Below are 15,480 nucleotides of genomic sequence, written 5' to 3' on the forward strand. Positions count from 1 at the left end.
ACGTCAAAGAGAGGAAGCAAGATTGTTGTTTTCGCCTCACATATAGCTGGGAATGGACAATGCCGCCACCTGGTGGTCAAACTTAAAACATATTTAAATATCTCCACACACAAAGTCTATAAATGTGTTGGCATATATGTATAATACAAAACAAAACACACTTTTTATTGTATCAGTTTTCTTTTATTTAAATTAGTGCGAGGCAAAATGTTGAGTGGATGATGTCTTGTGGAAGCTAAAGTCTTTTACAACATAAAGTGATGCAAGGGCAGTGAAAGAAATAATAATAATAATAATAAATAATGAATGAAAAAGGTGGAAGTGGTGGTGATGACACAGGAATGAAAACAGAAGGGAAGGAGCAGTATGGATAAAAGGGTGGTTAGTTCTCATTAAATGTTTAATTGGAGTACAGACAAACACAAATGAATACCCCAAAACCTCACCAAAAACTGATTATTTACATTTAAAAAAATGCATAAAATGCAGAGAATGTGTGGTAAGAAAGAAAAAACATTTCACAGGAAATATATACGCTGTCCTCCAAATACATCACTTCCTGAGCTCTATGCCATCTCCAAATCTCAACACACATCAACAACAATTTAGTAAATGGTCGTTAAAAGTTACTGTAAGTTTTTAACGTTAACGTGAAAAGTAAGACAAAGCGACAACATTTAGTGGAGAAACAACTGAAATTCTAGTCTAGCTCATTTTTATTTTATCCTCCAAGCAGAGACGAACAAGGAAGTCAAAGTTCATGATTATGACATAAACGTCTGCAAAAAAAAAAATAAAATCAATATTTCAGTACATCACAATATGTAGCTTACAAACAGTATGGAATGCTTAGAGAACATCTGAACCTAACGGGTGTATTATTCCCACTCAGGCACTACGCAAGTTCTGGGAATTCTTACACCCTGACAATGTTTATCAAGGTGTGTTTAAGGTAGGGATGCATCCAGCCACATATCTACCGATACAAACCCAATTCCGATACCAGAACTGAGTTTGTATTAATATGTAATAATATGTGAAAATAATATTAGCAAATGTAGCTAAAAGAGTGCCAGTCTCTACCAACACGCCTGTTATGGAGGATGGCTACTCTTTTTGGCTATGTCTGCCGACAACAACAAAACATGGGCGTGGCTCATGGATCGGAAATCCCTGTAGGTGGTATCGTCAAATTCCAATACGTGATTTACGCTGGTTACCGTAATCCGATACTGGATTAGGACGACCCCATCCCTAGTTTAAGACCAACTGGTCAGTACTCTGAGCTAAATTCAAGTTTTTACACCAACTTTTCTCATGTTTTTTTGTTTTATTTTTAGTACCAAATCCTCCAAAAAATAGACAAACTAATGAAATGTTGCGAGTGATGACTGAATTTAGCCCTGAGAAACAACTGAAGAAACAGTAACATAAAAAGAGGCAGATCATGGTCTTCTTTATGTTTTAACTAATCGATTATAAAAATGGTGAACAAATGCTGTAAAATGTGGGCTGAAAAAAAAAAAAAAAGATGGCACAGCCAGAATATTTTCTTTTTGCAAACACGGAGCATGTTTATGTCGTTTGTGCCTTTTGACAAAGAGGAATGATAAAATAAATAGACATGGCACCAGAAGATAAAAGACTGCCTCTCGCTTTGTCAACAACTATTCAGTGTCTTGTTGCCTGAGATTCAGTCCACAGTTAATGTTGAGATCAGTTGGTGTCGGAGCACAAAAATCCATCAAAGTCTTTAATACTGATAAGAAGACTTGGAAAAGGGCCTCTTTTTTGGGGGGTGGTGAGGTCCAAAGTCTCAAACCCAGTACTGGTTCTTTTTCAAGGCCGGAGTCGTTCGACAGTGTTGCAGCAACTCCGGATCAGCCTCCTTGGAATCCATATTGGACATGGGGATGTTATTTGCCGGGTCGGTTTTCCGAAAGGTTTCAGTGCCGGCCACTTCTCCGTTTTTCGGCTTGGATGCTGCCGTCTGGACGTTGTGCTTGCCTGTTTTGTTTTTCCGCACTAGGTAGTACGCCAAGATGGCCGCCAGGAGCAGGAGTATGAGTATGACCAGAATGGGTATGAGAATGGACCACACATTGCCCCGTCGAGAAACCACGGGGTTCCTATGGGAGCTGGTGCCAGAGGGGGCTGCGGTGGTGGCCTCCGCTTGGGGTTGGTCCTTGTTGGCTTTCCAAAGCGGGCTTTCAGGAGTCGCACGAGGGGACCCACCCACGTTATTGTTGTCCTTCGATGGGGCCCCTGAGGGGACCGTCAACAGAGTGGCAGGGTAGACCCCAGAGGCGTTGTAGGGCTCAGTTTGAAACGAAAGCACACACTCTGCTGGGGGGACTCCATGAGCCTTTAGCAATAATCGGGCCTCATCTTGAGTGACCCCATCTTGGGACCCAGAGGAGCTTTTTGGGATTTCTACAGCAACACGCCCTTCATCCAGGTCTCGTTGGTTGAACGAGTCTACCGGCTGGCCTGCACCAGGACCACCAGATTTGACGAATCGAGCTCCTCGTGGTTGCTGGATGACGGTGAACGTTGGGTTGGTCCTGGTCTTGTTCGCCAGGGGCGTAGCGTCAAGAAGGTTTCTGTCCAGTTGAACAAGCGAGCCTCGGGGGAGTCGGGGATCCTGAGCAATCTTGGCCAGAGGCTGGACCGTGATGTTGAGAACAGACGACACGTTAGCCGCTCGACTGCGAGCAATGAAGGCCACGCTATCGCGAGGTGAAGTGGACTTCACAAAGCGGACGCTGACTCTTCCTTCTTTGATCTGTTTCTGGGTGAAGGCTGAGGTGGGCTGCCGGTCTACCATGACCGCTGCGTACTTGGGGACGCTTGTGATCTTGTACAGGACGTCCTCCTCCACGGGACCACCGGTGGTTGCTCTCAGCATCTCTTCAGTCACCAGTGTCTCGTCATCTCCTTGCTTCACCTTGATCTCCGGGGCTTTGTCCAGAATGAGGGTGCGAGCGAGGACCCCGATGTGGAGCGTGTGCGGCTCGGTGTCATGTTCTCCGTCTGACACGATGAATTCCACAAAGCCGTCGGCGAGGCTGCCGTCATTTTGAAAGCCCACCTGCTCGCGGTTGATCATCTCCTGGGTGAACTCAGAGAGGCTGTCCATGGTGTGGGTGTCCACCAAATGCCCGTTTCTTGGCGCTTTGGTCACCTTGAAGTGGACCTCATCTGGGGGACTGTCTTCATCGTGGGTGTTCAGATGTTTCTGGGTCAAAACGGCCATAGAACCTTGCAGGACCTCTAGTAGCATGTCAATAGTGACAAGCTCAGGGGATTTCGAACCACGACGTTTAACGGAGACGTTAAAGATCTCCTCCAGGACAACAGCGTCGGCCGGGGAGGTCAAAGTACGACTCTGAGATTTCAGACGGGCCCTAAAGGAGAAGCTGTCAAAGGAGGCTCCTGAGTCGTCATGGAGATACTCCAGCTCGCCCTGGGACACATCTTTCTGCATGAAGTAGGGTGCATCCCGAGGTAAGTCCTGACCCCTTAGGGTGATGCGTCCATGGTCAGGGAAGCGCTTCATCTCAAAGACCACATCCGTCTCGGCTCTCTCGGACTCAGGAAGGCTGGCCAGGAGGTTGGAAGCATCCAGGATGGACTCATCGATTGTTTTCCTCTGGCCTTGCACGATTTCCAGACCTGTAGGGAAACAATGAGCACATTTCAGTTGCCTGAAAACTCGTGGCCCGTGGGCCAAATGCGGCCCGCAAGATGCTAGTTTGAGGCCCACCACCTTGATACCAAAGTTTAATGTTGAAATGACAGCTTAAAGCTGTGTGCACACCGGACACAATTAACATGATTTAGCCCCGCCCATACTGTTACCCTACCCTGTTACCCCGCCCTGTTTTGCTTTGGATTAGCAATGAAGCTAAAGGTTTATGACGCTGGGTACAAATAAATGCAGGAAATGATTTGGAATAAAAGGGAAAATACACGTCAAGATAAAGCATCTCATCAAACATGTTGTTAAAGTTACCACGCTGCTCCCAGATGGAACTGAGTATGATGCTAACGTGCTAATTGGGTCAAATTATTAAGTTTCATTAATGTTCATGTTAAAGGTTAAATAACTGTTAATACTGTACATTTGAATCTGAAAAAAATTATTGGTTTCTTACGTTTTTCTTATTTGCTGTTTTATTATTATTTTACTTATTTATTACTGACTGATTGATTTATTGTCTTTATTCTTAATTTGTTTTTTTTTTTTATCTTATTTTGTGTACAGAAAAAAAAATTTTTTTTTTTTTTTTCAGTTTTTAATAAATGTGTTTCGGGTTTTTTTTTGAAAACCTGATGCGGTCCGGCTTCACCCAGAACCTAGCTCCGGTGGCCCCCAGGTAAATTGAGTTTGAGACCCCTGCCTTAGAGGATCCAAAAATGATTCTTTTTTTTTTCGATCTACGCTATGAATCAGCTTGGCTCATCCATTCGTTCATTTCAGCATTAGTTTTCTACTCATTTATTGTCAAGGTTGGAGGTCAAAAAGCAGACTGGTTGTCAGTTAATGTCAGTTAAAGCTATGTGACGCACTAAACGACCAATAACTTAGGTTTGAAAATTTATAGCTGCAAATGAAAACAAATTGATAGGCTCCTCCCCCACACCTCCCTCCACCCATGCCTGTCTTTTGTTCCAGCAGGGTAACTTCCTCCTGTTCCTACTTGACAACTGGGCCCGGTTTGACCGGAGGTTTCAACCCATGAGCGTCCTACACCTTCTTGTTCTCCAGGGGGAATGTCTCGAATGTGTCTATCCCTTGAGCAGGATCCATGCCAGCTTTCGGTTTCGGTGGAGCGACTAGAGTTGCTCTACTCGTCTTCTCTGGTCGCACCACTGCTCCACTCTCAGTGTCTGTACTCCGTCCACCCACCGTGTATTATTTCGGACTTTCTGACATCTGGGATCCATCCCTAGGGGACGTTACTGTCATTTCCCACATGACAGTCATGCTTCAATTTTTTTTCTCTTGCTCTGTGTTGTGTTTTGGTTCCTCCCTAGAGGTCTGGAATTCTGGCAGAAGGCAGTGCAGCGGGACACACCTGGTGCCTTTGGGCAAGTAGTGGTGCTTTATAGCAGTGATTTTCAACCACTGTGCAGCAGCACACTAGTGTACCTTGAGAAACCGTCAGGTGTGCCGTGAGGAATTATCCAATGTCACTTTTTATAATTAACATTTATTAATCATCATTTGCAAATATTACGTCAATAGCCTTTATGTCAATAGTATACATGGATTATTTTCTCAAACAGAAAGAATTGAACAGGGATGGAATATTCCTTTTGAGGTATCTTGTGCCCGCTCAAATGTGGCCTGCAGGACACTAGTTTGAGGCCCCCGCCTTGATATGAAAGTTTAATGTTAGTGCGGCCCGCGCAAGTTTGATATGGATGCTGTATGGTATCATGTACCCAGAAAAAATTATTAGGTTTGATTAATGTTCATGTTAAAGGTTAAATAACTGCTAATAGTTATCCTCCCTATCCGTGTGGAAGTGGTAAGTTTTTGGCTTTTTTAAATTTAAAGGAAATAACTTGGAGGCTACCGTTTAGGTCGCTAGCTCTCTAGTTTGCGAGTTAGCATGTGTCTCAAGACCCTGCAGTTGCGCAATATGTTGTAAATAAAAAAGTATAAATGTGACTATAGTCATGTTTTGTCATGTCTACAGGGCTCTAATAATGCTTTGTTCATTTTAATCTGAAAAAAATAATTTGTCTACCCACCAACTATATGTGGTTTCTTAAGTTTTTATTATTTGCCGTTTTATTATTATTGTATTTATTTATTTATTACTGATTGATTGATTTTCTTTATTCTTGATTTGTTTATTTATTTTTCATCTTATTTTGTGTAGAAAAATAAAAAGTAAGATATTTGAGAACAGTGGAATGTTTTATCAGAGCTTTTATTGTAGAAAATTGGAACCAAGTTTTTTTTAATTTTTTTGTTTTTAATAAATGCGTTTTTTTTTTTTTTTGGAAAACCTGATGCGGCCCAGTCTCACCCAGAACCGAGCTCCGGTGGCCCCCAAGTAAATTGAGTTTGAGACCCCTGATCTAAACCCTTCTATACTTTATTCACAAGTGCAGTTTTATTAAAAAAGAAAATATATATCTATATAAAACATATCCTGAGTTTAATTATAAAATATTAGCTTGAATGTGATCTTTTCTCTTTTAAATTAATCCCGGGTGCGTTCTTTCAGCCCATGCTCAGATATGACGTAACACGCAGATCCAGACGTTCTTACTTTTAAAAATGGAGGCCAGCAATCGGCACTGGACTAAGCAAAGTTTGCTTTTGATTCAAACTAAATTTCAAGACTGGACAGATGAAAAACTGGCAATACGGAGTTATTCCAACAAGTGAAAGAAAAACTTGGGGAAGCCGCTATCACGTGATGTTGATGTTTACATTTTACTGGGCATGCCCTATTGACTATTCTGTTTGATTTTCACGGCGCATGTAGACAAGAGATTGGAATATTCCTTTCCATGGATACCATTGTTTCCCTAAAGGTCATTCGGAAAGAGAAAAAGTGGTGATGTAAAAACGTGGCTACTGTGGAGTGTCTGTGGTGTAAAGACTGGCAGAGCAATGTAATATTGGTCCGTGTGGCAACACCTACCTTGTTCCTCTGATAGACTTATTGATGCACGTGTGAGGTCGTGGTGACATTTTGTAACATTTTTGGTTAGTGGTGTGCCACAAGATTTTTCCAATGTTAAAAAAAAAACGTGCCGTGGCTCAAAAAAGTTTGAAAAACACTGTTTTATAGCATTCCCGCCTTTCCTCATGTAGGGTTCATCCTTGCACTGTATTTCACACATTTACCTTTGTTCCTCCACAGCTGAGAGGAGATGTTGCTGTGCGTGGCGTAGTATGACACGGTGACAGGCAGCATGTGACGGATGTCCGGGGCGGGCTGGGATGACAGGATGAGCTCCATAGAGTCCCTCACCACCCAGAAGGGGTCCTCAGGCATCTGGTGCTCATAGAAGATCACTCCTGACTCCAGCTAAGGATGAGGAGAGACAGCATTGAAGACATACAGTAGGACAATAACTAAGTTTTCCACTCAGAGAACTCATTATTTTTTATTTTTAGGAGGCACTCAGCTGACATTTTTCAGCTGACATCTTCTTCCCTCAGGAAGTTGAAAAAAAAAAAAAAACGCAGGGAAATTGGCGTTCTGCATCTAGTTGAGACTGAATGTCGGAATGTGGAGGCTTGTTTATTTTTCTGAGGTCAACATGTCCTGAACTCAACTCTCTCTCTGTCTCACACACACACAAGTAGAATAATGCTTATACACACAAACACACACAAACACACACAAACACACACAAACACACACATAGCCAGCAAAGAACTCAAATAATCACATTGAGACGTTTCTGCTCAGCAGTTTGCAGGCTGTGCTGCTTATGCAATCCAATTATTGATGGATCCTATTGATGAGCATATACATTTTATATGACAGTCCCATCCAAAACAAAAAAATATATATAAGGTAAAGTAACCATTTTTAGCTGACTACTACCTGCTGGTACAGGGCCAATGAATTGCAGTGTCTGGCTCTTCCCAACAGGTCCTCTACCAGTATCCTTTATACCCAAACAGAGGTTAGGCCCACAAAAATGGTCTCACAATTGTTCTTTGACCTCACGAAAACGCACACACACACACACACACACAAAGTGGTCACCTGCGTTTGGGAGAAGCGGCTGATTTCCTCCATCTGGTTCTTGTCGTTGGCCATGATCAGCCTCCCCAAACGAGGGGGGTGGACCAACGAGTAGCTGATCTCATTTCCATCCTCGTTAGTCACAGCCCCCAGATTGGCACTGGTGATGGGCTGCCTCGTTCCTACGGGTGCGCACACGTTAATCAGCGGAAAATTAAGTTCCTCACTGAAGCAGTTGAACTTAAGCAGACTCCAGAGTCAATTTAGTATTTTTTTTTACATGCTTTTATATACACCGTATACGGTGTGTGTGGTTTTTTACGTTGGGAGTTTAGGATTGGCAATATTGATTTATGATGTTTTTATTAACCCTTAGATGCATAAGTGGGTCAAAAATGACCCGGTCAGGTTGTTTTCTTGAAATATCTTCGTAATGACATTTTTTTAAATCATTTTATATTCCAGGTATTAACTTATTTTCGATATCATGCCGTTCACATTTTTAACTTATCTTTTATACATTTTAAGAATTTTTTGTTTTTGTGTTACTACCCCAACCTTCCATTAGGAAGGAAAAAAAGAAAAATGACCCAGTCAGGTTGTTTTCTTGAGATATCTTTGTAATGAAAATTTGTTATCATTTCATATTCCAGGTATTCCTAAAAAAACATGTTTTTGATATCATGCCATTCACATTTTTAACTCATCTTTTATAGATTTTAAGAAATTTTTGTTTTTGTGTTACTACCCCAACCTTCCATAAGTGGGTCAAAAATGACCCGGTCAGGTTGTTTTCTTGAAATATCTTTGTAATGAAAAATTGTTATCATTTCATATTCCAGGTATTCCTCAAAAAACATATTTTTGATATCATACCATTCACATTTTCACTTAGCTTTTTGCAACACACAATGGATCCTCACATTTATTTTTGTTTATTGTACACATTGTACACATTGTACATATTGTACATATTGTACATATTGTACACATTGTACATATTGTACAGTTATTATTGTTGTACAGGGTCATTTTCTTTTTCAAAGATGTAAAAAAGTGAAAAATTAAGATGTTTCTAACATGAAAGCATTATCATAAATATAATACTAAATATCATACAAGTGATTCCTAACCAAAATGGCAAAATTGGCATAAAAACGCATTGATTCTAGTATGGGTCATTTTTGACCCACTTATGGAAGAGTGTAGGGTCCACTCACTCGTGCATCTAAAGGTTAAGTGAGGTTCATCGACAACTTGAAAAAAATATACAGTGTGCTTCATAATAATGAAATGAAATTTGTTAAAACCACTTTTTACTGTGACTGATTTAAAACTCTTTAAAACACTATTTCATTGCATACAAGGTTATGGAACATGCATGTGTTTGGAGTATGGGAGGAAACCGGAGTACCCTGAGAAAACCCTCCGGGTGGAAGTGCAAACTCCACACAGACGTGCACAAGCGGAAAATTGAGCCCAGGTCTTCCCCATCTCCTGACTGTGTGGCCTACATGCTAACCACTTCTCCACTGTGCGGCCAAAACCCTGGATTATTCATAAAATTTTTATTTAAAAAACACGTAAATATTTTTTTTTCTGTTTTCTTGTTTTTTATTAAATAATTTGTAAACATTTATTGTAATGTTTATTGTTTTATTTATTTATTTTTATATATTTATTGAATTATTTGTATTTTATTTTCAGGTACACATATACACAAGTGTTGACCTTTATACAATCTATCACAATCCTAAATAATATACATTAAATATAATACATTTATACACAATGACAACAAAATTATTAAATATAAAAATTACAAAAAATAAATTTACTTCAAATGCACAGACCTCACAGCTAGGAGACCCGGGTTCAATTCCACCCTTGGCAATCTCTGTGTGGAGTTTGCATGTTCTCCCCGTGCATGCGTGGGTTTTCTCCGGGTACTCCGGTTTCCTCCCACATTCCAAAAACATGCTAGGTTAATTGGCCACTCCAAATTGTCCATAGGTATGAATGTGAGTGTGAATGGTTGTTTGTCTATATGTGCCCTGTGATTGGCTGGCCACCAGTCCAGGGTCCAGCACCCCCACGACCCTCGTGAGGATAAGCGGTAAAAAATTAATGAATGAATGAATTTACTTTATATGAGAATTAAAAAAATAATAGTAAAAAAACTTGAATTAAAACGGTAAAGCAATAAGCAAAAAATAAATGATAATAAATAATCTAAATCTATAATAAACTAAAAAAACAACACCATAAATGTTTTTAAGCTTATATATTTACTGTGGCACTGCTGCTTGCCTTGACTGCTTTTTATAAAGGATTTTGACATCTTACCTGGGAACACCATCAGCTCCTCTTGTGTTACCATGGTGATAGTGAGGGGTCTAGCCGTGACCACGAATCTGTAGAGAGGAGACGTGTGCTCGCCGTCTGTCACTGTGAAGCTGAACCCGCCCGAGTCCTCACCTGCAGACACACAAAGAGTCGACTTTTAAAGTTATTTATTTACAGCGTGCTGACAGGATCAGGACTCGTCATTCACGTCAATGTGTTTTGACTCTTCGGGTGTGTCTGTGTCCTCCTCACCCTCGTGGATGAAGATCACTTCCCCGTTGTTGATTTGAGCCTGTGTGAAATTGGCAATGGCCTCCTCTGGGAAGTCCTTGAACGCCACCATGCCGCTGGTTGGCATCTCCACGTTGTAAACCACCTCCTCCGCGGGGGTGTCTGCGTCGTCCGTGGTTAGCATGCTGGATGTGATGTCGGCCTCCTCGCCGGCGAGGACCTTGGAGAAGAGATGTGAACGATGCGTTCAAGTGTCCACAACATTAAGTATCCCTTACGTTACATTATCTTAGATGACTTTATAATATTGTAGTGCATCATAACTAATAACAAATATACCAAAATATTTTTGGCATAGCAGCTGACTACATGTTTTCACTTGTTGCTAGGCAGAATATATGACGCACATCAATTGGAGCTCCAAAAAAGAGTGATTCAAGCAAATGGTTGCGTGCCATTCACAGTCGCTGTACGGTTTCCTTGGCAACTTGGAGCTGCCCCACATAGCAGAGAAAAGATAGGGTGAGTCGGCTATTCAGTGTCTTAATTCTATACTGCTCTGTTCTTCCACTTCAAAATTTGATGTTCGTAATTGGGCGGCAGTAGCCCAGGAAGTAGAACAGGTTGTCCACAAACTAGAAGGTTGGTGGTTCCATCCCTGCTCCCTCCACCCAGTCACCCCCATCTTGCGTGTGAATGTGAAGGAATGTTTGGTGGAATTCGTAGAGGCCGTAAGCGCAAATTGGCGACCACTTTCCTGCCACTCTACCTAAAGGTACCTGTGCCTACAGATGTAGCCCACCACCAGTGACTGAATAATGGGTTCACTTCACTCTGAAGTACTTTGGGTACCTTGTAAAAGGCGGTATATAACTTCAATATATTATTCTAATTCATCTATTATCTATTATTTATACACATGAATGAATCAAATACTCAGCATTTTGTTGTTATGAAATGGATGCAATAAAAAAGACAATTAAAACAAGCCAATTAAATAAAATATCAGAACTATTTTGGAGAATAAAGCTGTGGATTATCACAGCCAATCAAGTTTTCCATCACATTCCTGAAAAGAGCCACAAAAAAAAAAAACAACAACAAGCACGTTTTTAATCTCCAAAAACACCCCCCCCCCCAAAAAAAAACATTCCTGCTCGACGGAGCAAAAATCAATGCTTCCCAGGCCGACACTAATCTGAGCGACAGGAAGCAGCGAGCAACACCCAAGCCACAGAATGTCTTTAAAGTCAGGGAAATGTGTAAGATTTTGACAAAAGGGATAAATTGATAGAAGGTACTGTGCTTCATCTTTGGAGCATCATATTGTAGTATAATTATGTCTCTAATTTGGACTAAATTATGATGGAGAGAGAATGTCTGGAAAATAACTGAAAAGCAGAAAGTTGATTTTTTGAAATTGAAAAACATTGACTTTTTCAGATAATTACACAAACTTATGTGTTGTGTTTGCTTTTATACAATACACAATAATATACAATACATACATGTGTATTTATTGCTACTACTATTATTTGAATACATTTGAAAAAAATATTGGACATTATTTATTGCTTAGGTTTTTGTGTTTTAAAAACACACTTGATATTTAAACATTAAAAAAAATATGTTTTACTAACAAATAATAAATACTCATAGGATAATTGATCCAAAAATGTTCAAATAATTTACTATTTAAATTCTACTTGAATGAAAAAACACTTTTATGAATGAATTAATTCATAAATTTAACCAATGAATGTTGTATTTTGGTGTGTCTTCTATTCTGTTTACTTGCTTTATTCAACTTCATTCTTCTGTAAAGTGTCTTTGAGTATTTTGAAAAGCGCTATACAAATAAAATGTATTATCATTTATTATTATTAATTTTAAACCCACAGACAACATCAAGCCTTCAAATGAGGTCACACTCAATAGACCCCTGTGACGTCAGAATGCAGTTCCAAAATTTCGCCACCAGATGGCCCCATTGTCCCGGCCCACAAGCATCAACTTGCCCTCCGTACTGAGTGCTGTGCTTTTACAAAAATGAATGCTTTATGTGGCGATCGATGCTTTTACAACGTAAAAGGATGAACTATATAAATCCAATAACCTGAGCTGACGCACGATGGCTCACATTTCCCCTCTCAGACGGTCATAATAATAATAATAATGCAGATGATTAAATAACTGCTGGAGAACTAACGTTTGAGGGCCTGCAACATGTCTGACTGCGGCTGCTACTAATGTACTGCTACTAATGTACTGCCACTGCATCTGGACTCTGGCCCCAAACCTTGTTGAAATAATCACAGTAATGAAGGATAATAACCTGTACATGTGACATCAGCTCCAGTCTTTGGGCGTTTTTCTACGATTTCTATGATTTAAAATGAGAAATATGTAGAACCAGACAGATATAGAGTATGTAAAGACTAATAGAGAGCAGCCGACCGGGCTACAAGAGCTCAACGGTTGATCCACGACCGCGCCTGAGTTCAGTCAATGCCAGTCATCATGTCTGCTCGCGGGCCTCAGAGGTCACCACGCACGCACTTCCTGCTTTAAATCAGTGACACTCGCCTTGTATGTGTGTGTGTGTGTGTGTGTGTGTTATCCTGTTACATCAAGCAACCGCAGCAAAAAAAACGACGCGCGACCGCCGGATCCTCGCTGGGCCAGAGAAGCCGCGGCCTCATCATGAAGCCTTTTTGGTTTTTCCAAAAATACGCGTTGCCAGGGAGCCGTGGCGCTGAATGACACACTTGGGTTCCAGTGCTGGGAGTTCTTCCCAATTGCCGGCCTCCTCACAGAACCCAGCTCGTGGAGAGTTTCTTCCAAACGTCTTTTATGATATGTGGCCCTCATTGAACCTCTGACACATTACTGTAATTATTTGATGATATATTTGTGAGAAAAAGTCTGACTTGAGGTCTTTATACTCACTGGTCATTGCTTTGGGTTCAAATCTGTCTGTACAAGTCATAAGTGGACCTCCGCCAAGGCCGGGAAATCTTATTTATAGAGCCAATATGTGTATATATATGGAATTTTTCATTAAGTCTGAAAACAATCCTACTAAGATTTTGTCCCGTCTCAATCATGTCAAGGAAAATATATCGCTGGTCAAAATGCTTTTTTTGGAAATGTGAGTTTTATGCTTGGCCGCCATCTTTTACTGTACCGGAGCTGATATAACTGTAGCTTCAGGATAGGATAAAAGTTTCATTTCAAGTTGAAATATTTCCCTCGTGCTCACCTTGAATCCTCATCAGAGACGGGAAAACAAAGTAACAAAAAAAGGCTGTAAAGATTTTCCTGTCGGCAATGTTTCACCAGCGACTGAGTCAGCATCGAACTAACAGAGGCAAGCAACGGTACTTTCCAGAACCTTACCTCCAGACCCGTGTTGCGCGTCAGTCGCGGTGGCTCGTCGTTGACGGGCCAGACAGTCACAGAGACTGTGACGGGTAGGCTGCGGCGCTTGATCTCATAAGCCGAGGCGGAGATGGTGAAACTGTCCTTGGTGTTCTCGGTGCTGTCGTGCATGTAGTAGATATGTCCAAGTTTGATCTGCGGGGGACAAAAAAGATCTGGATGTCAACTGGAGGTATTGTCAAAATGCACAGGTAGTCCGCCATTTTGCTTTGAAGATGCCCTAACTCCTAGGAAATATACCCCATCATAATTCTACCAGGTATACTAGACAGTTGGGCGATATAAAATGATAATATTGCAAGTTTTCCCCTTTAAAGTGTTGATCATGAAACACGAAGCGCAGGGTAGTGAAACATCGGAAAATGAAAATGATTAAAGATCATGCAGGTAGTCAGACATTTTTTTCAATGCCATTTTGGGATTGAAAAAAAGATTTTACCTGTAACCAGGAATCGTACTTTTTACCCAATCCACACCAACCTTGAACCCTGATTTATGAGATGTTGAGATGATGATAAACAGTGAAAACTGTACGTTTTTAGATTTGAATCAGGAAGTAGAACTGGAAGTAGCAGAGATGAGGATGCTGAGGTTCTCATTGGGAGTGACCAGGATGGATAGGATCAGGAACGAGTACGTCAGAGGGACATTACATGTTAGAGGCCTTGGAGATAAAGTCAGTTATCAGCCAGACTGAGATGGTTGGGACATGTCCAGAGGAGAACTAGTGAATATAATAAATAAAAACTATTATGGGAATAAAGTCATAATGATGAGAAGGCAATTTAAAAAAGCAAAAAACAGCAGAAGTGAAAAAAAAGCTTTAATGTTAGGAGAATAAAGTCAAAATATTAAGGAAAAAATAAACTCTTAATATTCATATGGTAAAAAATGTCATTTTTAGTAGCATTTCACCTTTATTATGAAGCTGAAATGTAGTTTATTTACCTTTAGCTGCTACCTTTAGCATACCTACATGTGGCCCTTGGTAGAAAAAGTTTGGACACCCCTGATGTAAGGTGTTTGATGATTTACCACAAATCACAACATTCGCGAGCTCGGCTCGTGATAAAATTTGCCGTCTTTGAGGAAGATCCTGCCCTATGTTTTTGATTATGTATTTGGAGTGAGTCTCGTATCTGCAGCCATTTTGTCCAGAGGTGGCTTCACTGTTTTCTAACTACTACTTACAGTATCGGGTGTCCTGATACTTTTGTGTTAATAGTTCATTCTGCACCTAATAGAAAGATGTTGGAACCTGATTGAAGTGAAGGTCTATTGGAGGAGAAAGATGACATTATAGCTGATGGAGATTCCATGCTGGGAGCTGACACGTCAGATTTATTTCACCTTCTTTTGCGGAGCTTCAGTCGGCGCGTGAAACTGTAGGCATATATATAAAAGACACATCCACTACGCACACACTCACACCTCCGTATGCACACGGTGTCAGTGTCCCAGAGTGGCGCTAGGAACTGTTGAACTTATGGAAAATAGTCAGAAATTACAGTTTGGCTTCCATTCCTCCAGTGAGTAAAAGTAAAAAAAGTGCATACATAAAAAAAAAAGCTCAAAGCTTTTGTATTATTCCTGTGAGAGTTTTCCATAGTGGCAAATCATATCAATGCAATGTTGGCCTCCCCTCCCAAGGGGTATGATTTCCACTTTTTGAGAGACGTGGGTCTGGTAGCAACAAAAGCACAGGGCGGGTTTGTGTGCAAACTTTATAATAGGA

General features: G+C 40.8%; 1 protein-coding gene across 1 annotated transcript in view; it reads right to left on the reverse strand.

The window, feature by feature from the left end:
* Positions 1-207: 207 nt before the first annotated feature.
* Positions 208-15,480, reverse strand: part of cspg4 (chondroitin sulfate proteoglycan 4) — a 78,385-nt gene continuing 63,112 nt past the window's right edge. The window contains exons 6-11 of the mRNA XM_058076147.2: positions 13,704-13,880; positions 10,326-10,524; positions 10,074-10,205; positions 7,749-7,909; positions 6,875-7,058; positions 208-3,675 (exon numbers count right to left, since the gene is read on the reverse strand). Of these exons, the coding sequence (XP_057932130.2) occupies positions 1,817-3,675; positions 6,875-7,058; positions 7,749-7,909; positions 10,074-10,205; positions 10,326-10,524; positions 13,704-13,880 (2,712 nt within the window). The 3' untranslated portion in view covers positions 208-1,816. The remainder of the gene's footprint in view (positions 3,676-6,874; positions 7,059-7,748; positions 7,910-10,073; positions 10,206-10,325; positions 10,525-13,703; positions 13,881-15,480) is intronic.

The sequence above is a fragment of the Doryrhamphus excisus genome, linkage group LG1, assembly GCF_037039965.1.
Source record: "Doryrhamphus excisus strain RoL-2023G ecotype Guam linkage group LG1, RoL_Dexc_Guam_v1.1, whole genome shotgun sequence".
Taxonomy (NCBI): domain Eukaryota; kingdom Metazoa; phylum Chordata; class Actinopteri; order Syngnathiformes; family Syngnathidae; genus Doryrhamphus; species Doryrhamphus excisus.